This window comes from Vicia villosa, linkage group LG4, assembly GCF_029867415.1.
Source record: "Vicia villosa cultivar HV-30 ecotype Madison, WI linkage group LG4, Vvil1.0, whole genome shotgun sequence".
Classification (NCBI taxonomy): Eukaryota; Viridiplantae; Streptophyta; class Magnoliopsida; order Fabales; family Fabaceae; genus Vicia; species Vicia villosa.
In genome coordinates, this window is record NC_081183.1 from 153,358,261 (window position 1) to 153,385,025 (window position 26,765).

The 26,765-nt window shown below is 36.6% G+C and overlaps 1 protein-coding gene and 2 long non-coding RNA genes across 3 annotated transcripts; 1 reads left to right on the forward strand and 2 right to left on the reverse strand.

Annotated features, from left to right (window-relative positions):
- Positions 1-11,442: 11,442 nt before the first annotated feature.
- On the reverse strand, positions 11,443-15,424 carry LOC131595554 (uncharacterized). Its single transcript, XR_009281942.1, has 5 exons — positions 13,208-15,424; positions 12,896-13,003; positions 12,335-12,546; positions 11,923-12,164; positions 11,443-11,836 (listed from the first exon to the last, which is right to left on the reverse strand). It is a non-coding gene; the product is annotated as an uncharacterized LOC131595554 (long non-coding RNA).
- A 761-nt stretch (positions 15,425-16,185) lies between these two features.
- On the reverse strand, positions 16,186-17,135 carry LOC131595555 (uncharacterized). Its single transcript, XR_009281943.1, has 3 exons — positions 16,848-17,135; positions 16,372-16,440; positions 16,186-16,251 (listed from the first exon to the last, which is right to left on the reverse strand). It is a non-coding gene; the product is annotated as an uncharacterized LOC131595555 (long non-coding RNA).
- An 813-nt stretch (positions 17,136-17,948) lies between these two features.
- LOC131595553 (protein TIFY 5A-like) lies at positions 17,949-21,142 on the forward strand. Its single transcript, XM_058867922.1, has 3 exons — positions 17,949-18,115; positions 18,210-18,318; positions 18,731-21,142. Exons 1-3 carry the CDS (start codon positions 18,036-18,038, stop codon positions 18,935-18,937), a joined length of 396 nt encoding a protein of 131 aa, XP_058723905.1. The 5' UTR covers positions 17,949-18,035; the 3' UTR covers positions 18,938-21,142.
- The last annotated feature ends 5,623 nt before the right edge of the window (positions 21,143-26,765 follow it).

A 26,765-nucleotide genomic window follows, 5' to 3' on the forward strand; every position in this document is an offset into this window, starting at 1 on the left:
TTGCTACAAAGTGATGCCGTTTGGATTAAAGAATGCAGGCGCAACTTACCAAAGGGCAATGACTACTCTCTTTCATGACATGATGCATAAAGAAATTGAAGTTTATGTGGACGACATGATAGCCAAGTCCAGCACAGAAGAAGAACATATTGAATACCTTTTGAAGTTGTTTCAAAGATTAAGGAAATACCAGCTTCGCTTGAATCCTAACAAATGTACTTTTGGGGTTAGATCTGGAAAACTCTTAGGTTTCATTGTCAGCCAAAGAGGTATCGAAGTAGATCCCGACAAAGTCAGAGCTATTCAAGAGATGCCTGCACCAAAGACTGAAAAGCAAGTAAGAGGATTTCTCGGACGATTGAACTATATCTCCAGATTTATCTCTCAAATGACTGCTACTTGTGGGCCGATTTTCAAGCTTCTCCGCAAAGATCAAGGGGTTGTATGGACTGAAGATTGCCAGAAAGCGTTCGACAGTATCAAAGAGTACCTGTTAGAACCACCAATATTGATTCCTCCAGTTGAAGGAAGACCGCTAATCATGTACCTTACCGTGTTGGAAGAATCCATGGGTTGTATGCTTGGACAACAAGATGAAACCGGTAAGAAGGAGCATGCCATCTATTACCTGAGTAAGAAATTCACAGACTGTGAGTCTCGTTACTCCATGCTCGAAAAAACGTGTTGTGCTTTGGCTTGGGCTTCAAAACGTCTCCGCCAATACATGATCAACAATACTACTTGGTTAATCTCCAAAATGGATCCGATCAAGTATGTCTTTGAAAAGCCTGCCTTAACAGGAAGGATTGCCCGATGGCAAATGCTGTTATCCGAATATGACATTGAATACCGTGCTCAAAAAGCGGTCAAAGGAAGCATTCTCGCCGATCACTTGGCGCATCAACCAATTAATGAATATCAATCTCTCAAGTTTGACTTTCCTGATGAAGACGTCTTGTACTTGAAGATGAAAGATTGTGACGAACCGTTACCTGAAGAAGGTCCTGAGCCTGGATCAAGATGGGGCCTAATTTTTGATGGAGCAGTAAACGCTTTTGGCAATGGAATTGGGGCAATCATCATCACTCCCAAGGGTACTCATATCCCGTTCTCCGCCAGACTGCTATTTGATTGCACCAACAACATCGCAGAATATGAAGCTTGTATCATGGGTCTCGAAGAAGCCATTGACTTAAGGATCAAGATCCTCGACATATATGGAGATTCAGCCCTCGTGATCAACCAAATCAAAGACAAGTGGGAAACTTACCACCCTGGTTTGATTCCTTACAGAGATTATGCAAGACGTCTGTTGACTTTCTTCAACAAGGTTGAATTGCATCATATACCTCGAGATCAGAATCGAATGGCAGACGCCTTGGCTACTCTGTCTTCCATGTTCAAAGTCAGTCACTGGAATGATGTGCCTACAGTCAGAATTACGCGCCTTGAAAGGCCTGCCTATGTGTTTGCAACTGAAGCAGTCATCGATGATAAACCGTGGTTCCACGACATCAAACGCTTCCTTCAAACTCAAGAGTACCCGCTTGGGGCATCAAACAAAGATAAGAAAACTCTAAGGAGGCTTTCTGGCAGCTTCTTCCTGAATGGAGATGTGCTATACAAAAGAAACTTCGACATGGTTTTGCTCAGATGCGTGGACAGACACGAAGCAGACATGTTAATGCATGAAGTGCATGAAGGGTCCTTTGGAACTCATTCAAACGGGCATGCAATGTCCAAGAAAATGTTAAGAGCAGGATACTATTGGTTGACAATGGAATCTGACTGTTATAAACACGTGAAGAGATGTCACAAGTGCCAGATCTATGCAGATAAGATCCATGTGCCACCGACTCTACTCAACGTTCTCTCATCTCCATGGCCTTTCTCCATGTGGGGTATCGACATGATTGGAATGATCGAACCGAAAGCTTCAAACGGTCATCGTTTCATCTTAGTGGCAATTGATTACTTCACCAAATGGGTCGAAGCAGCATCTTACGCCAATGTTACAAGACAAGTGGTTGTGAGGTTTATCAAGAATAACATCATTTGCCGATATGGTATTCCCAGCAAGATCATTACTGATAATGGTTCAAACCTGAACAACAAGATGATGAAAGAATTATGTAAGGAATTCAAGATTGAGCATCATAACTCTTCTCCTTACAGACCAAAAATGAACGGCGCCGTGGAAGCCGCCAACAAGAACATTAAGAAGATCGTCCAGAAAATGGTCGTCACTTACAAAGACTGGCATGAAATGCTGCCATTTGCTTTACATGGGTACCGTACCTCAGTGCGTACTTCAATAGGGGCAACTCCCTTTTCTCTAGTATACGGCATGGAAGCTGTGCTCCCCGTAGAAGTTGAAATCCCATCAATGAGAGTCCTCATGGAGACCAAGTTATCAGAGGCTGAATGGTGTCAAAGCAGATACGATCAGTTGAACTTAATCGAAGAGAAACGTATGACTGCTCTATGCCATGGACAGTTATACCAAGCAAGGATGAAACAAGCTTTCAACAAAAAGGTTCGACCTCGTGAATTTCAAGAAGGCGACCTCGTGCTTAAAAAGATCTTGTCTTTTCAACCAGATTCTAGGGGCAAATGGTCTCCTAATTACGAAGGCCCGTATGTTGTCAAAAGAACATTTTCTGGCGGCGCCATGACTCTTGCAACCATGGATGGTGATGAACTCCCATATCCTGTGAATGCTGATGCAGTCAAGAAATACTTTGTCTAAAAAATACAAAAGAACGGCTCGGTAAGTCGAAAACCTGCAAAGGGCGACTTAGGCAAAAATGAGCGTCTCGGTGGACTGAAAACCCGAAAGGGCGGTCCAGGCAAAAATTAGAGACAATAAACAGAAAAAATTCATCCTGGTAGATTGAAAACCTGAAAGGGCAATCTAGGCAAAAATTAGGGATTAATGACAAAGTAACTGCATCAGTCCGTACTTCGTCACCTGAGGAGTCTTCTTCATCAAAGGATCTTCAAACAAATCATCGCCAATCTGAAGCAACAAGCACAGTTGGAACTCAAAGTTGTTAAGGGGATAGTGGTTATTGCTTTCAATGTAGCCTTTTCCACATAATTACCATTTCCAACTTTTGTAAATACTCCATGGAATCACGCCTTTAGCTGATTTCCATCCTATTAAATAAATTTGAGCCTTGTGCCCATTTGTTTGCAATCTTTAATTTCTTTCAGCTTGCAAAATGACGCTTTAATTGTGTTATTCACTTTTGAAACAAAAAAGCAAAAAATAAGTTTTAAATGAATTTACTTCACTTTTCTTTTTCAAAATAAAAGCGAAATTTTCCTTTGAGTTGTGAACAACAGAAGGAACATCAACAGCTATCTCCATAGGATGAATCAAAGATTATGATAGAAGAAGCTTTTTTTATCCCCAGTGAAGAAGATTTTCCATCTCCAGTGAAGAAGTTCTTCCATCTTAATAAGAAAAGATGCTTATCTTCCCCAGAGAAGTTTAAAGCACACAACATCATTCATCACCTGTGTTATCTACACCGTGTTGAAGAACATTTACCAAGTATCTGGTTGTATTGCGGCGTTGGTCCATCTCCAGTATATACTTCATTGTCTGTCAGTTTCGTCAGCATGCATGCGACATTCATGACATTCATCATTCATACATATTTACATCATTTATGCATTCTTGCATTTTTCAATAATCACTTGTTCAGGGTATATCTATTCCGAAAAAAAAAAGGAAAAAAAGGAAAAAAGAAACAGATATGGGCGTGTCATCTATCCAAGTAGGTTGTCACCCATAAGCAGAAAAGAATATCTTCTTTCTCCAGTTCTCCACTGAGATCATTCCTCGTGGAAGAAGGTTGCTTTAGTTTCTCCTCTCAAAACAAAGGAGAAAATCCCCAGTTGAGTTCATTCCTCATGGGTACAAAGTCTTGTTTGACTGTCTCTTTCCAATTCATTCTTGGTTAGGACCTTGTCTTTACCAAAGATCCAAATTCCGATTCCTCAAACAGAGTCGTGAGAAAAACGAACCATAAACGATAGCCTCATCATCTGAGCAGTTTATGTTTCTTTCAAAAGATTTTCCTCTCTAGGAAATCAATCGTGAAGACCATTTGACAATCAGGGCCTTATTACTGTTCACAAGGCTGAATATCCAGTAATTTCCCAAGCAAAGTCTCCAGAATCATTTTATCACTCGGCTGATAATTGATCATGTCTTCAAAACCGCTATCACGAGGCTGGTAGTCGGTAACCTTTTGTTCTGGTTATATTATTAAACATGTCTATCACAGGGCTGATAGTCGATAATATTAACCGAACCTTTGAAACTCTTTGGAACTTCTCCATATGGACAAAATGGGACCAATGCAGATAGAAAGCTTGGGTGGAAAAAAGTGTGTCTATGTGGTTACAGATGATTTTTCTGGTTTTACTTGGATAAGATTTATGAAAGAAAAGTCAGACACCCTTGAAGTCCTTGAAGATTTGTGTCTAAGTATTCAAGAAGAGAAAAATGGGATGACTATGAAAGTTAGAAGTTACCATGACAAAGAGTTTGAGGATGCAAAATTCTCGAATTTTGTGATTCTAAAGGTATTAGTTATGAATTCTCTTCTCATCAAGATGGATTTGTTGAGCAAAAGACTAGAGCAATACAAGAATCAACTAGAATCATGCTTCATGCTAAGAAACTGCAACAAGAATTTTGGGATGAAGCTAGGATTACGGCATGCTATATTAATAACAGGGTGACCTTGAGAGAAGGTACTTCAACCATTCTTTATGAGTTATGGAAAGGAAAGAAGCCTACAGTCAAACATTTTCATATCTTTGGAAACAAATTCTATATCTTGACTAACAAAGAAACCATAAGACATGAAGGAATATTTTTGGGTTACTCTACATATGGCAGAGCTTGTAGAGTGTTTCACTCTAGAAAGAGAGTTACAATGGAACTCATAAGTGCAGTACTTGATGTCTCAATTACTGAAGAAAATATGGATGTCACAGATAATGTTGGAACATCTTGTATGCAAACTAAAGGTGTATTAAGGGATGAAATCTATGAATTCACAAGCACTGAATCAGTAAGTTCTCAACCCAACAAAGGTCACTCTACTGAAGAACAAATATTACATTTCAAGAAATTGACTATAAGACACTCTAACAAAGGGAACATCATTGAATTCAATGAACAAGTATCTAATGTTGATGGATGTTTTGGCTTAAGGAACAATATATGTTTTTGGATCAATGAGAAGCAAGTATGTGCTTCATGGTATACTGTTGAAGTTGAATTTAGGGAAACAAGAAGAAGTTTATCTAAACTGATAAAACACAAGTTGAAGAATTTTAATGTCAAACATAATGTCTTGATATTACAGTGTGTTGATTTGAATATTGTCATATATCTCATTCAACATGGCTGGAATAAGAATCTTGTTATCCAACTAATCAAGAATTTTGTTGAAGGGAAAGTGATTAGTCTGGAGCATATGGACTACAAGGAATTACTTACTATTATGTTTAAAACAAATCAAATTAATAACATAAGCACTTGGATTGGAACTTGCACTATTGAGGAGTTATAGCAATTACTGAAGGTGGAGAAAAACACAAGAAAGGGGGGATTGAATTGGATTTTCAATAATTCTCTTTCTTTTAAAAACTCTCGCGCGGAAGCTTACGGGGTTGCTATTCATCAGAAGCTATAAGCTCTCGCTTATCAGAAGCTTATCATTTCTCAGAAGCAGTTTGCCTTCTTAGAAAGTTAATACTTCTTTGAGCATCTGATAACTAGAAAACATTAAACATTAAATAAATAAATGAACACCATCACTAGTACAAAAAGAATAATTTACACCCGTTTTTTATTAAATTTACACCCATTATTTTTAATAAAAATCAGGTGTATATCCACAGGGTGAGAAATGTCTTACGCATTTACACCCTATTTTAAAACGGGTGTAAATACGTTCGTAATTACTCCCTATTTTAAGAATATCGGTGTCATACCCCAATTTTTGACCTAAGATACCACCTCATATCATTGCATATGCATCATTTGCATCTCTAACAAATTGCATAGCTTGTGTTTGCTACTTGTGACTCAGCAGGGTTAAATCAAGAAATCACTCATCAGTACAAGTAACAATCAATTAGGGTTTTGTTATCCCTTCATCTCAAATGAATCATCTTCATCTACAATCAACATTTGGTCCTCAGAGATTCATTTCAACAAGCTCAAAGGCTCTGAATCAACCAAATTAGGGTTTTGACTGAAGACTGCACACTCCTGACTTTTGCTCAGAATTTGACCTAATGGCTTGGGACATGATATCAAGACCTCAAGTGCATCATTTTGACCTAATCCATTGGCTCATAACATCTCCTACACAAAGATTGATCAGGCAAATCCTCAGATCAGGGTTTTGAACTATCAGGGACCAAAATCAGGGATCACATTTGGGAAACCCTAAAAACCCCCAGGGAGTCAATCAAAGGTTTCAATCATCTTCCAATAATCCCTATGACAACATCCAATGGAAATTACATCTCAATTCAAGATCCACAGTCATCAATTTCATCTGGTCGACAATTAGGGTTTTGACCTGATTCACTGAATAACTGACTTTTTAATCAGGACATGGTGCCACAACTCAAACCATGGCTCAATATCCTCTAATGCTTCAATATGATCCATTCATACCATTCATTTGATGAGGATAGCCTGTTTCATTGAAAACTCCAGAAACGCGATTCGTCTGAAAAAGTCAACTATACAAGATCACCATTGACTTTTGGGGAATTTTGGTCAACCATGACTTTTGAAGTTTTTAATCATCAATATATGATATTAGAAGTCATTTGATCAAGAAAAATCAAGAAAATCAATCAAGAATCAAAAAGTCAAAAGTTTGACTTTCATACTTAGAAAAATTTCTAAGTGTTTTTCAATGGTTTTTTCCAAACTTTGAAAGGGAATTTCTCAAAATTTCACCTACAAACTGAAAAAAACTTCCAACATGAAAGTTGTAGATTTTGATCCAATAAACAACTTTGACACATATAATTTTTTTCCATAAGATCAACCATTTAAGAGATATGGAGCTTCAAAGTTGGCATCTTTTGAAAATTTCACTTAAAACTTCATTTTTCTCAAAGTTCATGGATCTTTTTCACCCACTTCCTTAAGGATCTTGAAGAAACTTTCAACTAGGGTTTTGAAGTGTGTAACATGAGCTTTCCAAAATGTCCAAGAGCATGAAAAAATTTGAAGTGTAGCTATGGTTTTGAATTTTGCCATTAGTGAACTTTTCACTTGAAATTTCAAGTCATTTTGCCAAAGTTATGAGCCAAATTGCCAAATGGACCAAGTAATGATACATAGAGGCAATAATTGGAAGATATTTTCTGATTTGAGACAGATGGGAAAGAGATAAGAAGCATAGCCAATTTTAACCATGGTTTAGTAACTTTAACCATATGCATTTAATGGTAAGATTCCTTTCTATCCTTTAAGTGCCAAATCACCAAAGAAGAAGCAAGTTGCAATGTTCTGAGTTCAGAATCCTTGGCCTATAAATAGAGGTTCAAATCACTTCCAAATTCACACCAAAGTCTCACAAATTATAGGCTTTCTCTTTCTTTCTTGAATTGCAAGTTTCTTAAGTTTCAAAGAGGTAGAAATCCCAGCCTCCAAACCTTGCAAGTTCTGAACAAAGTGATGCTTCCCACAACTTCTAAATGTCAAATGTGATGTGTTTGAATCACTCATACACCCAAAAACACCTCAAATCTCAGAATCACTACCTCACTTCCATAATTGCATATATTGAACCTTATCATGCCAAAATCCATACCAAGCCATATCTGTCCAAACTAACACTCCTAATACCATCCATATACTTCATATGAATGATCCAAACACTCACCAGCAATCTGAAACACCTCCATCTTCAAATTCGATTCATACTTGAAGCAACTGCAGTTCGGGTGCCATGGCCATGCTCAGATGAATTCAGCTTGTTCCAAACATCCAGACACCTTCCATAATCATCATTGTAGCTATCCAGATTGATACAAAGCATCTGTAACACTTATATTGAAGAATCAAATCTCCAGTTTGGCCGTTTTTGAAGGTAAGTCACTTGAACTTCAAACTCTATCATACATGCATCATAAATGAAAAACTGCCATGCCATCTTGTTTCTGCATATGTATGGATCATTAACCCTCAATCAATTGCAACTTATCATGCACACACACGATTTCAGATTGAAACTCAAAATTAGGGTTCTTCGTGTTCATCAGAAAATTGATAGCCTTAGAGATAAAATAAATGCAATTAAATGATACCATCATGTTCCTGGTGAAAAATCGAGCAAGATAGGCTATTCACTCGATCCAAACAATTCAGTTTTCAGAATTTTCAAATTTGAATTGGGTATGTGTTCTTGGCGCCAGATTTTGAAACTGAAATTAGAAGTTGATTCAAAAATATAATTGATTCGTTGCAAATACTAAACAGACCACGCGCGTGGTCCAGTTGGTCATGTTTTTGAGTGGTGAGCGTGAGGTTGTGGGTTCAAACCCTTGTGGAGACAAAACCAATTTTTTTTAGTCCCTATTTTCTTTGATTTTCTTCACAACTTCAATTAATTATTTAACTAACCAAATTAACTCATTTTTTATTCATTTTTTGCATACCTCTCACTTAATATATATATTTTAAGAATATCAAAAAAATCATCAAAAAATATTTATTTGATACATTTTTTAATAGTTTTAAAATGACTTGTTTTTAAGTAATTTTAATACTTTTAAATATTATTTTTCATTTGATTTTCAAGTTAATCATTTGTAAATACTTTTTGAAGCAAACCCTAAACATCTAAATGTTAATTGAAGACAATCTTTTTGTTTATCTTGATTAATTTGATTTCTTTTAAAATTCAAATCGTTTTAAAACGAGCGATCGCGATTCTTTTCAAAAACAATAAACCATTTCTTTTTGAAACTATTGATTAAATCTTTTTAATTGATCAATTGATTTTCAAAACGAAGTGGGGCCTCTCGAATATTAGAGAGTATAAGACCCACTCCTTTTTTCCTTTTATACAAATTTTTCTGTGTACAGAAAACTCTTTCAAAACAAACTTTCAAACAGTTTTTCAAACCTCGCGTCTGTAAATAAAACAATCAACCATGTTTTATAAAAATACCATGGGCCTCCATGTAGGTATAAGTCCCAAGCCCTTTGTACATACCCATTCCAGTACATGAAATTAGGTATTTCATTGTACGCCTTTTTGTACATATCTCGATCAGTTTGTTTTTTAACTTTGAATAACAAACCAAAAATGAAGGTTTCTTTAAATCTTCCCAAAAAATATACCATGGGCCTCCATGTAGGTATAAGTCCCAAGCCCCTTTGTAAATACCTGTTTACATAGCTTTGAATAAACTCAAGTGGACTTCTCCTCGAGTATAAGTCCCGAGCCCTGTATATACAAATGGATCATGCTTACAGGTATATTTCCTTCATAAACTCCATTATATACACACACTTTGTCGTATATATGTGCTTGTTCATACTCGTTCATATTTGTTCATGTACTTGTTCATATTTGCTTGTATTTGTTCATACTTGTGATTGTGTTATATATGCTTGTTCAACTTAGTACAACACTAGGTTCCCCATAGCCTCCTATTGGGCTTCGTGCAAAGAATCTCCCTAGTTTAGGTTAGGACATAGAGTATGGTTTCCCGGTGAAATCGCTCTAAGAGCTCAAACCAACTATACCATGCCTCCCCTTGGGCTTTGTACAAACGAGTGACCCTCCCATAGCCTCCTCTTGGGTTTACAATGCAAGGACCCTGGATTGTCCCCCCCATAGCCTCCTCTTGGGCTTACAATGCAAGGACCCTCGGATAGCCTCCTCTTGGGCTTCGTACAAGGACCCACGGGCTTCTTATAAGCATCCCCAATATCCAAATCAAATACCCTAGGAGATTAGACATTTTTCATCTCTATGCTAGGAGTATCTCTTATATATCATCACAAACAATCAATCAATCAAACTTTTTTGCCACAAGGCTGGCTAATCAATCAAACTGTTTTACCACCGTACTGGATGATTAATCAAAGTTTTTGTCACAAGGCTGACTTCATTGAAACTTTTGCCACGAGGCTGGCTGATTAATCAAAACTTTTTGTCACAAGGCTGACTTCATTGAAAGTTTTTGCCACAAGGCTGGTTAAACAAACAAACAAAAATCAAACAGATGTATGTGATGATATAGATTAGATACATCTAGCATTTAGACGACATTTGTCTATTTTCCTTTGCTTCCACTAGCATAAGTGGGAACTACGATTGCTCTGACTTTCTCAACATCCCTTTGAGAATACGTAGGCACAAGGTCGATCCTTGGCGAGCAAAACAAAACAAAAAAACCATTCAAACCTTAGCACCCGTAGACCCCGAGCTACAGATGCTCTGATTCCCTCTAGGGGATATGTATGCAGAGGATCGCGATGATCTTTGCGAGCATAATCAAACAAACACCTTAGGTCCCACCTATTTCACAAGAACCTCTCAATAATATGGAATGAAAAACAAAGTAAAGAACCCTGTAGAGTACTACAGATACGATGGGTGCTAATACCTTCCCTTCGTATAACCAACCCTCTTACCCAAGATCTCTCCCCCACTTTTAGGTTATTGCAGCTTTTTTCCTTTTCCTCTTTTGGAAACAATAAAAAGTTTGGTCGAAACAAAGAAAAATCATTTTTTATGAGCACTCGAGCCCAAAGAAGGCATCAGGTGTCTCATCCCACAAAAAAGAGGAACAAAACGATTTTTCGCCCGCGACAATCGGGTGTAAATATGTTCTACGTTACACCCTATTTTAACAAAAATCCGGTGTAATTTGGCGTAATTACGTTTTTAATTACACCCTATTTTAACAAAAATCGGGTGTAATTACGTTTTTAATTACACCCTATTTTAACAAAAATCGGGTGTAATTACGTTTTTAATTACACCCTGTTTTAATAAAAATCGGGTGTAATTGGACGTAATTACGTTTTTAATTACACCCTGTTTTAATAAAAAAATCGGGTGTAATTGGGTATAATTACATTTTTAATTACACCCTGTTTTAATAAAAATCGGGTGTAATTGGACATAATTACATTTTTAATTACACCCTGTTTTAGTAAAAATCGGGTGTAATTGAGCGTAATTACGTTTTAATTACACCCTGTTTTAATAAAAATCGGGTGTAATTACGTTTTAATTACACTCTATTTTAATTAAAATCGGGTGTAGATATGTTCTTAATTACACCCTATTTTAATAAAAATCGGGTGTAAATATGTCATTTATGAATGAACAATTATATTATATTTAAATCTATTTACACCCTATTTCATATAGACCATTTAGTTATATTTCATTTTCATTCATAATATTGCAAATACTATAAAATCATATTTTAACTAAGTCAAAATATTTTTAATATTAACCAAAAAGTATACAATATCATGTGCATTCATAATATTTCAAGTACTATAAAATCATACACATAAAAATTATATTTTAACCAAGTCATAACACTTTCTTCATATATAATTTTACGCCATGCTTGACGGTTAGCTTCGGTGTTCTCTAGTCCAATTGAATTCAACCGCTTTCCACATGTAGCATTGGATTCATCCATGGCCAAAATACCACGCCCTGGAGAAGCAATTGCTTTCCACAATTCGATCCGGAGGAAGACCTTCTACGTTCGTGTACACCGACTTCATCTTCTCAAGCAAAGTCTACAAAATTATTCATTAAATAGCAATTCAGAGCCAAACAACAAACCTCTAATTTCTTAAAAACTACGAGGTTAAATTTTTTTTACCGTTTTGCCAGCCTTGTCAATCCCTAAAATGAGTACATGAAGCTTTAACTTGTTGAACATGTACTGCCAAAGTCCATAAAATAATGAAAGCATCCTTTGTTGAGAATGTTATCACAAAAAGTGGCAAGAAGTTCTGCACTAGAGTTTCCAGCAACACCTTTGTTGCAAAAGACCTCAAAAGCCTCTTTAAGAGTCGATATGATCAAATCTTTCAGATTTACATGCACATCAATCAAACATAACTGTAAAAAAAAAACCAAGAACAATCATGTAAGACTGTTTTCACTAACATATTAAATATTTCAACTATAGTAATTACTTTGATTTTTTTATCGACTAATTACTTAGATATATATTAGTAAGTTGTATATAGAACTCAAGACAGAAAAATTAACAGAAAAGAATGACTCACCGAGTAAGTAATGAATTGAAACTACTTTCTCGGGTATAATCTTATCTTCAAACTCAAATTATAGTTTCCAGTTGAATCGGAACTCATGGAAAGAATTAATCGACGGACACGGGCTGCATGTTTTTATCATTATAGTAGATTATAGCGGAAAAACCTGCAATTATATACTGGCCTATTTGCGGCACCATTATAGCAAATTATAGCGGAAAAACCTGCAATATTTACCATCGTAGTGAGCTCAAAAACCACCCGCCATAGCGACCATGGTGCCGCTATTTGATAACACTTATGCTAGTAGATTAGTTCAAACAAGTCAATTCAAACAGACTCCAAGTTACATTTGGGGAAGGGATTGAGATAATTGAGAAGAAAACAATGGTTGAAATTTATGTTCATCTAATATAATTTCTCGTGTGTATTTGCCAGAGTATCAACCAGTGACTCAAGTTGATAGCATGGTTTATGAATATTTTTAAAAATGTAACAAAATAAAAACTTAAGTTCTCACTTTGGTCAAACTAAAAGTAAGAGAGCTTTCTAAGGAAGGGTTTTAAGGCATACTTGAGAGCATGTAATATTGTCTTCAACGTTATGCCTGTTCCAATTATTGTCATCTGTATAAGCTTCCCAACGTGAAATGGAAATGCTTTGGTCCAAAATCATCGAACCCTGAACAAGAATATATGCAAATTAGCAAACAGATTTAAACTAGGACAATTTCATGTTACTGAATAGGTAATGTTCTGCAATAAAACAAGATGGATTGAATTGAACAGGTAGAAATATCACAATATATTAAGCTAAAATATACTCTTGAATGTAATTGGTGAAATTTTAACGACTTCACAAAGAAGGTAAAGGTAAGAACCTTACATTAAGTTTCTTCATATATAAGTTTTCTTCTTCTTTGATTTTGAAATTTGTGACCATTTTGAAATTGATATAGTACTACTAGTAAGAAACTTTATGGTCAGCTACATAGAAAATTAGGAAAACATACCTAAGAGAATAAAAAATTAGTTAACAGCCATCAATAATATTGAGATCTCATTTTCTTATGGCAGAAAAACAGAGAAAGGTAAGCAAAAAACATCTAGTCTATAAATAGAATGGTTAAAAGGAGTTAACCATGCAATCAAACCATGTCTAAAATGCAGAGTAATTTATTTCCATTTCTCCAAATTTGTCACTACCTAAGGTAAGTGAATCCAATGAATGGCAAAATATATGTGGTCTCAACTCTTGAAGCAAGAAGCTGAATGATACACAAGTGTCTATAAAATCAGTAGCTTCACATTTTAGCTCAAGTTTTCAGAGGTTAAACAATCCCAGCAACAATTCTGTTTGTTTAGACTACACAGATACCGAGTAATTTTGACAAACAGTAAAAAAACAATGTCAATAGTATAAGAGTAAAAAATCAAGATAAATTAGGTTCAAAATACAGCACATGTCAGTAAAAAGTAAAAACCATTATATGCAACCATTGATCAAGACAGGAAAAGTGAAGCATTTCATCACTATTAAAATGAAAACATATAAAGTTGAAAACAACTTCACATTAAAATAGCAGTCAACCTTATGAAAAACTACTGAAACACTTCCGGTTCCAGCTATCTACTCAATCAGAATGCTAATTTCATAATCCAACATTTATCTGAAGTCTTGTCAAAGACTCATTTATGAACATTTTATAAGGTAGACCAGAATTGATTTCAGGGTAAAATCGGGCTTAGTTAATGAAACATCACAACAAGCAAAAAGAAGGGTAAAGATTTAAAAGATCATACAGCTAAACTTCAATGAAACATATAGAATCAAGTTAAAACCAGTTACATAATTGGTACCTTGAAATGAAATATTGTCAAACTGTGATCAAGTATACGAAATTCTACTTCCAGCATTATAGAAGGCACCATATTGCCTACTATCATTTCATCGATGAAATTACTGATACATTTTCTAATCATTATTCCTTTTCCAGTCTGCATAACTTACATTCTTTATTAGGCCTTTGTTCATCTTTCCCATTGGTTTGAAAGTAAAAGTAAGAGCATAAGAGAAAATAAGATAGAAATAAAAATAGACAATGTGAATAACAACAGCTTCAAATTTTAATTAAGAAAAATAACAAGAGAACAATTATGTACCAATTCCATTTTACGACAGATCTCTGAAATATCAGCTTTCAAAAGCTGATTATTGTAAAGTAGCATTACATGAATGACATGAAGCATTGGATATGTAATTGAATGGAATCTACACAATCAAATCTTGATTCTCAAGGCTATTAAGACTTGGTTTTAAACAATTTCTCCTACTATACTTCAAGATATAACGATCTGATTTCCTCCTACTATACTTCACGAAATAACGATTTGTCCTCCTACTGTACTTCAAGTGATAACGATCTGGCCTCCTCCTAAAATACTTCAAGAAATAACGATCTTTCAGCTCTTCCTCATGAGATGCAGAATCACCTTGCTTGCGATCAAGTTCCAATCCCCAATCTTCTCGGCTTAAGTTTATTAGCCGATCAGAACAACTTCCCTCCCCTTCCTAAACGTCTCTTCCCCAATCTCTTCAACACCAAATTTAACCGAATCCATTTTGGGAGGCAGATTCAGAGTACTTTCTTCCCTATTCCCCAGCTCAACAGCCCTTTTACCCACCACACCTCCCTTCGCCACCACATCTCGAGTCCTAGCAACCGCTTCAATCTTCCTCTTCACCTTACAGTTACCATCTTTAACCACATCCTCCATAGATCTGATCATCTTTCCACCCTTCAAAACCCTAGAACCCTCTTTCTCTAACTCAACCCTACCCTTTTTCAAAACCACACCACTCTTTAATTTTCTTAAACTTCTCATACTTCTTCTCCTAGAAACTTCCACATGTTTAGGAACCCAGCAATCCACACACACAGAAAACTCAGAATCCATACAAGAATAAGACCAAGGAGCGACATTTTTATACTTAAAGAAACAATTTTTGTGAACAGAATGCTGACATAGCGCACAACGAAAAGAATCTGAAGAAGATGCGGAAAAGCAATAGGAACAAATTTGGGAAGATTGGATACAAGAAAAATTTATCTAACAAAAGCATATATACTCTGTCCTTTAACCTACAGTAGTAACGGTAGCTGATTCAGATTTCAGACAGACGGTAATAACATGTTGATGCTATATAGAAACTGCATAACTTCTTTGATGCACAAAAATCACATTTGAAGTTGAACATACGTGTGAGAGATTGTTATTTAAGTTATACCTCGTGCTCCACGCCTACAACGGCTGCTTCAGCACATTTTGGATGTGAAACTAGAGCTGATTCTACTTCAGCTGTCCCAATACGATGGCCACTGCACATATCAAGAGTATCAAATTTAAACATCATAAATGAATTTTATGTCTATTCATATGTACATGCTTGCACTTATGAAGAATGAAATTCCAGGATTGACAAATCACTAGAAAGAGATTATGGAATTCAAAGAATACCTGACATTAATGACATCGTCAACTCTCCCAGGAAGCCAATAGTATCCATCTTTATCCCTGAAACAAAGTCAAGTGCATAGAACATAATTAATTATCCCACACATTTTCAAAAGCCCTTTTTCCTGTATTTGAAGGAAGGCTGCAAAATAATAATTTACACAGCCTAGACTTGAATTCAAAGATACTAACGCGAGACTCCAAAGTATATGAGTATAAAATGTTTAGGAACACTAACCTGCTGCAGCCATCACCACTGAAATAGTAGCCAGCAAAGGGCTTGAAATATGTTGTTTCATATCGTTCATGATCGCCATACAAAGTTCTGAATGCCCCTGGCCATGATCTCTTAACACACAAGTAACCACTAGACTCTCCTTCTATCGCAACACCTTTCTCATCCACTATGACAGGCTAAAATAACAATATAACTTGTCAGAGAAATTGGCATACTGAACTACTAGTAGTAAAAAAGAGCAGGGAAAAAAATCACTATATATGATAAAATGAACAAATTTGGTTTTCTTAACAGACCTCGACTCCAAAGAAAGGGCAAGTAGCAGAACTAGGCTTCTGTGGCCAAGCACCAGGTAGTGGAGTTATCTGCAAGCAGCAGTGAAGAATTTCAATCCCAAAGACAAAGATTCACAAAATATGAGTGTGCACGTGTGTGAAGACTTTTATACAAAACCCAACTCTCAATTAGCACTTCAGCTATGTAGATGTGATACTGTTACTAATGGAATCGACCTAAATTACATGTTTAGTGTCTGTCATTAGAATCATATTGAACATAGTGTCGTGTTGTTGATGTTGAGCATTCAGGCTGAAGTAATCAAACAAAAAAGAGAAAGAATTGAGTTCAGGCATTTCACCGAACATTTGGTGTGCATGTTACGAAATGACGAATTCGTTAATAAACCATAATTGAACAACAATCACACAACACAATCGAAGAATAGAGATGAAGAAGATTGAAACTGAAGTTCACTTGAAAAAAACGCACGTACCGAATTCCATCATGAATCTGCGTCGGCATCATCTTCATGTATCTTTCGTTTCTCTTAATTTCATTCTCATTCGCTTGTTCCATTAATCACCATGCTCTGCAGTGGATTGGATTTTGTCGAGGAAGAGATTGAAAAACACGTTAGATAAGCACTTTTAAGAGGAGAAGTATCGCTTTTCCGGTTTGACGTTCGTTGTAACTGGGCATTGTTGGTAACTTATTATTTTCTGTTTCTTTTCCATATATTTCATAGTATATTTCATATATCATATTTCATATATCATATTTCATATATCATAATACATGTTATACAATAAGTTTTTAATGAAATAGATTAATATTTTGAGTTATAAAATTAAATATTGTTTTAGTCCATTTAAATTTACACCCGTTTTAAATTTAACGGGAGTAATTGAGATCTGATTATAATAATATTTTTAATTTACACCCGTTTTAAATAAATAAGGTGTAAATTGTCACGTACTAATACTTAAAATGATATTTTATTTTCGAAATTGCCACTGCATTTCTTAATTACACCCGTTTTTAGTATATTGGGTGTAAATGTTAAAATTATATTGTTTATTTTGTACTAGTGCATATATATTCTGGTTCACTTGAGAGAATCTCAAACTAATTAATCCAGTCCACCATTTCGAGGTGATTTTGCCTTAAACAAGGTCTTAATCCACTATAACCAATCAGATTACAATTGAACGTGCCAATAGCCGGTGACTAACATTACACAGACAACCCTGTGACTAACAACCTTGCACATGCAATAGCCTGTCGGTGAATAAGAAGTTACTAGTCTGAATCCATGAATACGAATTTTATTAAAATACATGTTACCAAAGAAAATATTATTACAAAAATCATTTTTATTATGATCCCATGATGCCGACACGAGTGTTCACTTAGTTGTGGTGTGCGGTTTCGTGTGCGGTACGCAAACACGTGACAAAACTTTAAGCTTAAAAAAAACGTTAAAAACATGCTCTAATTGTAATTGTAAGACAGCAGTACAAGACACAGCAACTTGATCGTTAGTGTCTGTCCTTTTCCACTTCTCTTCTACTTTCAATTCTAGCTGCGCCTAACTTCAACATTTGTATATATAGGGTACTCTTCTTGATCTTTATACCTTCAAAATTTTCACATCTTCACTTGATATATATCTCTTGAAAAGATGAGGAGGAACTGCAACTTAGAACTCTGCCTTTTTCCTCAATATGTTTCTGATAGCAATCACAATCAAAACCATCACATGTAAGTGTTCATTTTTTTTATTTAATTTATTGTTTTATTTTTAACATTTATAGGTCATGAATTAATTCTTTGTTAATATCTTTCTTAATTGAAGGGTTGAAGAAGAAGCAGATAATGATAAGAGTTCAATGCAAAATCAGCAACAGCCATTGACTATTTTCTATGATGGCAAGATGTGTGTTACTCATGTCACAGAATTTCAGGTAATTTTATGATTCTATATGATCTTATATAATATAGGGTTAATGAACTTTTTGGTCCCTCTAAATATTGCAGATTTCGTTTTTAGTCCCTCTAAAATTTTCCTTTAAGAAATCATCCCTCCAAAATTTTTCGTCTAAACTATTGGTCCCTAACGTCAAATTTGCTAGAGATTAGCTACGACTTTAGCCACTGATTAGCTACGAAATTTGACGTTAGGGACCAATAGTTCGAAAGAAAAATTTTGAAGGGACGATTTCTTGAAGGAAAATTTTGGAGGGACTAAAAACGAAATTTGAAATATTTAAAGGGACGAAAAAGTTCATTAACCCTATAATATATATGTGACCAATAAAGCATATGTATTCTTGGAGAAACAATAATAATTAATGGGTTACTATGAATGTTGTGCAGGCCAAATCAATCTTAATGATGGCAAATAAAAAAGTGCAAGAAACAGTAAACACACCAACAGGGTCAGAGCCATCAACACCAACAATAGTAGAATCTCCTCAGCAATCGTGTAGTCCTGGTCCTGGTCTTTCAATGAAAAGATCTTTGCAACGGTTTCTACAAAAGAGAAAAAATAGGATTCAACAAGCTTCTCCATACAATCATTAACAAATTAGAATAAATCTTTCAATTAAAATAAGATCTTTGCAATGGTTTTTTCAGGAGATGATTTCAGATCCTAAACTGATTGTGATTTTTTAATAGTGACGTAGTGAGCTAGGAGAGTTTAAGGCAGGAAAAAGTAGTTGATTCTGATGGGTTATCCCTTCTATTAGGACTAGCCAAAATGAATGGGGTTAGTAGCTCATGTGTGTATATGGTTTTGTTTTTATCCAACATAGAAGAATAGGGTTAAATAAGTGAAAAACAACAAAAGAAAAGAGAGAAGAGTGAAAAACACAGCAGCCACACCAATTCACGCAACCTGTTTTCAGCTCCAACTAGTCCAACAAAATTAGAGTTTTCTCACAACTCAACCGTTGGATCGTCCAGAATCTTTAGCACAGTGTTCATCACTCGTAGAAGTACATTCTGAACAATGGAGATCGGATACAAAGCTTTCTAAGTCTGTCTGTCGAGCCCATTTGTGAGGTGTGAATTTTTTGGTGTTTTTGGGTTTGTTTGTCTCTTTTGGGATGCAAGAAGCATACTTTGGTTAGGTATATGAATTCGGATCTAGCCGTAAGCTTACATGATCGAAAATCCACATCTGGGTATATGGTGACTTTTGTCGGGGGAGTCGTGGCTTTGCATTCAAAGTTGCAAAAGTGTCTTGCACTCTTAACTATCGAAATCGAGTTTATAAATGTTGTAGAAGCGTCAAAAGAGTTGTTATAGCTGAGAAATTTTTCAATGGAACATGGTGTGAAACAAGAAAAGTATGTCTTGTTTTGTGATAATCAAAGTTTCATTCACTTATCAAAGAATTCCTCCTTTCACTCAAGGTCGAAACATATTGATGTTTGTTATCATTGGATTTGTGATGCATTAGATTCCAAGTTAATGGATCTTGAGAAGATTCAAACTTATGATAATGGTTCAAATATGCCGATGAAGGTGTTTCCTAGGGGAAAGTTTGAGTTTTGTCTTTCAACTAATTGGTTGGGGGAGTTTGTTGGCTTATCCCTCCCATTTGGAGTGGCCCATATGAATGTGGGTTATTAGCTCATGCGTGTGTATGCGTTTTTTATTATCAAACAAAGAGAAACAGGGTTAAGTATGTGAAAAACAGCAAAAGAAAAGAAGAGAGAAGAATGAAAAATACAACAACCACATCAATTCTTGCGGCTTGTTTTCAGCTGCGAATAGTCCCACGAAATCGGAGTTTTCTCATAACTCAACTGTTGGATCATCCTAAAATTTTGGCAGAGTGTTCGTTACTCATAGGAGTACATTCTGAATGGCGGAGATCAAATTTTGAGCTTTCTAAGTCTGTTTGTCAAGTCCAGTTGTGAGGTGCGAATTTCTTGGTGTTTTTGGGTTTTTTTGTCTCTCTTGATTCTTGTTTTTTTGCAAAATTGATTGTAGATCTTGATGATGTTTATGTATGCCTATAACTAGTGTTAGAGAGAAAATTACTTGTACCCATTATTGATTATAGTGGAGATATTAAGTGGCATAAGGGTCTCGTGGTTTTTTACTTTGTTGATATTTGTAAATATATAGTGTTAATAATATTTGTATATAGAATAGTCCCACATCGACTATATCATATAATTAGTTGTAATCTCTCTATATATAATAAAGTCTCCGTAGTGCTTTACAAAACACACGGTTTATTCAAATGTCTCTTAGTCTCTCATATTTCAACATGGTATCTAGAGCCTACTGAGAGACAATCTTTACCGTGCTTTACCCGGTTGACCCACTGTCGTCCGGTGAGAAATTTTTTGGCAAACCGTGTCATAACTCCGGTTTGCCTTCCATACACTGCCGTGTCATAACTCCGGTTGCCGCCGCCATTTGTTGTTGTTGCTATTGTTTCCGGCAACCTTCCGGCTACCCACTTGCCACCGTGCAACTGTTCCAGATCTGATACTCATGGCTACTCAGAACTTTACGCCAAACTACGATGATTTTCTCAAGTGGTATCAAAATTATCAGAACTCAGATTATACTGCTTCGATTGCACACACTGGTAATTCATCTGCTTGCCTTTCTCAATCATCTTCTCTTGGATCCTGGGTCCTTGATTCTGGTGCGTCTGATCATGTTACTGGTAATAAAAATCTTTTCACTTCCCTCTCTACCTCGGGTTTCTTACCTACTATAACTTCTGCCAATGGTTCTCAAACCCGATCTGAAGGGATTGGTACTGTTAAAATTCTACCTTCTCTCTCTGTTACTTCGGTTCTTTATGTACCTAATTGTCCATTTAATTTACTTTCAGTCAGTCGTTTAACTCGGTCTCTTGATTGTACTGTCACTTTCACTAATAGTAATGTTACCCTGCAGGATCGGAATTCGGGACGGACGATTGGCGTCGGATGTGAGTCTCAAGGCCTTTATTACCTCTCAATGTCATCTCAGGCATGCTCAGCCAAAGATTCCCCACTCACTATCCATGCTCAGTTAGGTCATCCTAGTCTTCCTAAACTACAGAAGTTGGTGCCAAGTTTATCGAAGGTGTCTAATTTACATTGTGAGTCGTGTCAGTTAGGGAAACACACTCGTAGTCAATTTCCAAATCGAGTCAATAAACGAGCTTCATCCCCTTTTGCTTTAGTTCACTCTGATGTTTGGGGTCCCTCACGTACTGTCTCTACACTTGAGTCTAGATATTTTGTCACCTTTATTGATGATTTTTCACGTTGCACATGGTTATTTTTAATGAAAAATAGATCTGAATTATTCTCTATTTTTGAAAAATTTTATAAAGAAATAAAAACTCAGTTTGGTGTGTCTATTCGTACCTTAAGAAGTGATAATGCTCGTGAATACTTATCCCAACAATTTCAAACTTTTATGTCCAGCAATGGTATTCTCCACCAAACATCTTGTCCTCATACACCTCAACAAAACGGGGTCTCCTTGACTTGAGCATTTCCTTCATGAGTCATTTTCAAGGACTCATATATGTCATAGGCCGTTTCCCTGTTAGATATCTTCTCATACTCAGCATGAGAGATAGCATTCAGCAAAACAGTTCTGCATTTATGATGATTCCTGAAAAGCTTCTTCTAATCATCGCTCATTTCTTGCCTTGTCAGCTTTACGCCACTGGCATTTACCGGATGTTTGTAACCATCCATCAGAAGATCCCATAGATCACCATCTAGACCAAGAAAGTAACTTTCCAGTTTATCTTTCCAGTATTCAAAGTTTTCACCATCAAATACCGGCGGTCTAATATAACCATTGTTACCGTTGTGTTGCTCAGCAGAGCCAGATGTAGATGTAGACTTTGCAGTTTCATCAGCCATCTTTTACTGAAGCGTTTTTCTCTTCCTGAATCTTTTCTAAACACGGTTAAGTGCTTGCACCTTAGAACCGGCGCTCTGATGCCAATTGAAGGATAGAAAAACACTTAGAAAGGGGGGGTTTGAATAAGTGTAGCTTTAAAAACTTGACCGATAAAAATAAATTGCACAGTTATTTTTATCCTGGTTCGTTGTTAACTAAACTACTTCAGTCCACCCCCGCAGAGATGATTTACCTCAACTGAGGATTTAATCCACTAATCGCACGGATTACAATGGTTCTCCACTTAGTCAGCAACTAAGTCTTCCAGAGTCTTCTGATCACACACTGATCACTCCAGGAACAACTGCTTAGATACCCTCTAAGACTTTCTAGAGTATTCTGATCCACACGATCACTCTAGTTACAACCTGCTTAGATAACCTCTAAGACTTCCTAGAGTATTCTGATCCACACGATCACTCTAGTTCCTTACAACTTAATGTAATCAATTCTAAGAGTATTACAATTGCTTCTTAAAAGCTATAATCACAAACTGTGATATTTCTCTTAACGTTTAAGCTTAATCTCACTAATATATTACAACAGCAATGTAGTGAGCTTTGATGAAGATGAAGATTCTGAGCTTCGAATAGAACAGTGTTTCAGCAAGTTAATATGAGTTGTTTTGTTCAGAATCGTTAACCTTGCTTCTCATCAGAACTTCATATATATAGGCGTTGGAGAAGATGACCGTTGAGTGCATTTAATGCTTTGCGTGTTCCGTACAGCATCGCATTTAATGTTATACGCTTTTGTCAACTACCTCGAGCCTTGTTCACGCTGTGTCTACTGACGTTGCCTTTAATAGCTTCTAACGTTCCTTTTGTCAGTCAGCGTAGCCTGCCACATGTACTTCCTTCTGATCTGATGTTTGTGAATACAACGTTTGAATATCATCAGAGTCAAACAGCTTGGTGCAAAGCATCTTCTGATCTTCTGACCTTGAAGTGCTTCTGAGCGTGATACCATCAGAACTTCAGTGCTTCTGATCTCATGTTCTTCTGATGCTTCCATAGACCCATGTTCTGATTCTGCTTCGACCATCTTTTGATGTTGCATGCTGAACCCTTTGAGACAAAGCTTCTGAGCGCTGAATTATGCATACTCTTTATATATTTCCTGAAAAGGAAATTGCATTGGATTAGAGTACCATATTATCTTAAGCAAAATTCATATTATTGTTATCATCAAAACTAAGATAATTGATCAGAACAAATCTTGTTCTAACAATCTCCCCCTTTTTGATGATGACAAAAACATATATAAATGATATGAATTTGCGATCAGAAAGAGCAGACGGCAAAAGACAAATTACACAGCTATAGCATAAGCATGTGAATATGTCTCCCCCTGAGATTAACAATCTCCCCCTGAGATAAATAATCTCCCCCTGAAATAAATACTCGAAGAACTTTAATAAAAGACTTCCCTGATTATTTCGGTAGAGACGATCACATAAGCTTCTGTCTTCAGAGAATTCATAGCTTGTGACTTCTGCTTCCATTGGACAGCTTCAGAACTTGAATTTCTTTAGATCCCTAGAACACTCATAGCTTCTGATTCCTGCTTCCATTTAGGACAGCTTCAGAACTTGAATTTCTTTGATCATCAGAACATTCACAACTTCTGATTCCTGCTTCCATCTAGGACAGCTTCAGAACTTGAATTTCTTTGATCTTCAGAACATTCACAGCTTCTGATTTCTGCTTCCATTTAGGACAGCTTCAGAACTTGAGTTTTCTGGATCTTTAGAACATTCACAGCTTCTGATTTCTGCTTCCCTCGGATAGCTTCAGAGCTTTGAATTTCTACCAACATCACTTCATGCTAGATTTGTATCAGAACATTGTTGAATGTACCAGAGCATCATCAGATCATCTCTACATCCTGAAATGTTACAGAACAAAAACTAAACGACAAAAGTCAGCATGAACGAGTCAGAACATAAAATGTATATTAGAACACATGATATGTATCAGAGCCATATAGGCTAAAATAATGTATCAGAGCAAATAGAATTTTGTCAGAGCAAATAGACAAATATGGATCAAATTCTATTATCAGTGCTTCTGATTCTGAAGCTTGACAGCACTCAGCTTGCTTCAGTTTCCATAAGCTTATTCTTTTTACAGAATAACGCTTCTTATGGTTTCGCTTCTTGTGTGCTTTGAGGATTCTCTTCACTTCTTTATACCTGCAAAACACTTAAACCATATAGAACTTGCAGTTCTTGTTAGTGAAAGCAACTGATTAAATCAAATCATTTATCACATATTTCTCCCCCTTTTTGTCATATCATCAAAAAACAGAAAAGATTCAGAGACAAACAAAAAGAAACACACGGAGGAAGAAGATGATTTCATTGAAGTTCAAACATCAGGTACAGAAGTACATGAAGATAAGTAAGATCAGATGCACAAAAACAGATGCAACGAAAAGAAAGAAACAACACAGACTCAATCTAAGATGGCCCTAGCCTTGACAGGATCTTGGCCAGCATCTCTTGAACCTCATTGTTGTGTCCATCTTGCCTCACCATGAAAGCTCTAAACTCAGCATTGAGTGAGCTTTGCTCATCCTGTCTCTTCTGAATTTCTTCCAGAGTCCTTGCAAGACGAGAAGATTCATCAGAAGAAGCTTCACCGCTTTCAACCACAGGAATAGCAACTTGATCTGTAGCTTCCATGGATAGATCATTTGCAGGGATTTCCTCAACAGGATCTGATTCAGCAACATGATCTTCAACATCTGCTTCTTGCATAGAAGCATCTCCATATTCTGCAGCAGGAATTTCCGAGTCTCCATTCTCAAGTGCCTGAAGAATGGCAGCTAGATTCCTGGGAGCAGAAGGACCTTCAACTTCTGGTGGGTCAACAACTTCTGGAATGACCAAGCTTGGGTCTTTCTCAGAAGGGTTTTCCCTCAGATAGTTAAAGAGAGTCTTGAAGTCTCCGAGCAGAACAGGATAATCAGGAATAAAGATAACAATATCCCTGCATGGATTTGCTTCCATTTCAGCAGCCAGTCTTAATTGTTCCATCTCATCCAAGAAGGGCTTCTCTTCCAACAGATGTCTTCCTTTGAGACTAGCAAACCAGAAGTCTTCATAATTCCTCAGAATTCCACGAGGCCGTGGGGCAGCAGCCACTAGTCTTTTCTGTACTCCCATTGCTTCTTCTTGAAACACCTTGCGAAATCTTTTCCAGATATTTCTTGTAGAAACATCATTCAGACCATTTAGGAAGGCTTCCTTCAGAAGGTCTAAGCCATTGATTACCTCATATCTGAAAAGTTCCAGGTAGGTAGAGAGTTCAGGTTCAGGCGGATTGAGGGTGAATTTGTAGTCCGGGTAGAGAGGACAAAAGGGTTTTGATTTTCTGGTAGGTAAGGGATGGGATACAGAAGGTGGAGGTGCGGTGGATGAGGAGGAGGGAATAACTGAGAGAATGATTGATGAGGATGGATTATTTGTAAAGGGAATTGGTGAGAAAGTCTTATCAGAAGGAGTTGGGGGAAGAATATTTAGAGGAGTGGGATTTAGAATGGGAGAGGAGGAGGTTGATGGAGAAGGATTTGGTAAGGTGAAGTTTATTTTTGGTTCAGATGGAGGTGATTGGAAGGATGGTTTAGGGACAGAGGGAGGTGGAGTAAAAACCTGCCTGGAGATTTGCACAGAAGAAGAAGATCTGGTTCTGCGAAAGGAATCTCTAATCCTTTTCTCCCTTCGTTCTTCAGAGTCCACCTTGTCAGGATCAAAGGTGACTCTCAACTTCTTGGCTTCCTTAGCCTCATCTTCTCGGGCTTTTCTTTTAAACCTAGCCTTTTGTTCCTTCTGATCCTTCTTCAAAAGGTCAGCCTTGGACGGAAGTACTCTGCCACGGATCCAAGCAGGATCAATATCTGATTGCTTCCTAACACAATCTTCCAGGTAAGACTTGACAACCTGATGCAGTTCTTCTTGAAACAAGGAGGCAAAACCTTCAACAGCAACTCTTCTTGAGAGAATGTCAGGAAAGCTTGAGCACACAGAAGGTACATTTTGAATGAGTTCTAATCTGAACAAATCCACACCATTGAAAATGGGACCTTGAACTACTCCAAGCAAATGGGATGCATTGAGTTTTCTGATGGAGCCCAGCACTTTGCTTTCAATAAGAATGTCTGAAATCATTCTTCCAAACGGAATAGTCGTTCTTGAAAGATGAGGGTACTTCGCCCTTTCCTCTTCTATTGACTCAAAGATTTAAGTCTTCAGATTCTCAAATAGAATATGAGAAATGTTGATCTCAGTCTTTTTGCCAATGCAGAAAAGAGTGTGCTTGTGATCTGGACTGATGTAAGAAGAGGAGAGCATCCTTTTTCTGTGGTGAAGAGAACCCAGAATAATCTCAGCCCATACTCTATAAAATGGCCTCAAGGTGCCTGTGTTATTCGAGTCAATCCCAGAAGACTGAGAGATTTGTTTTTCAACTAT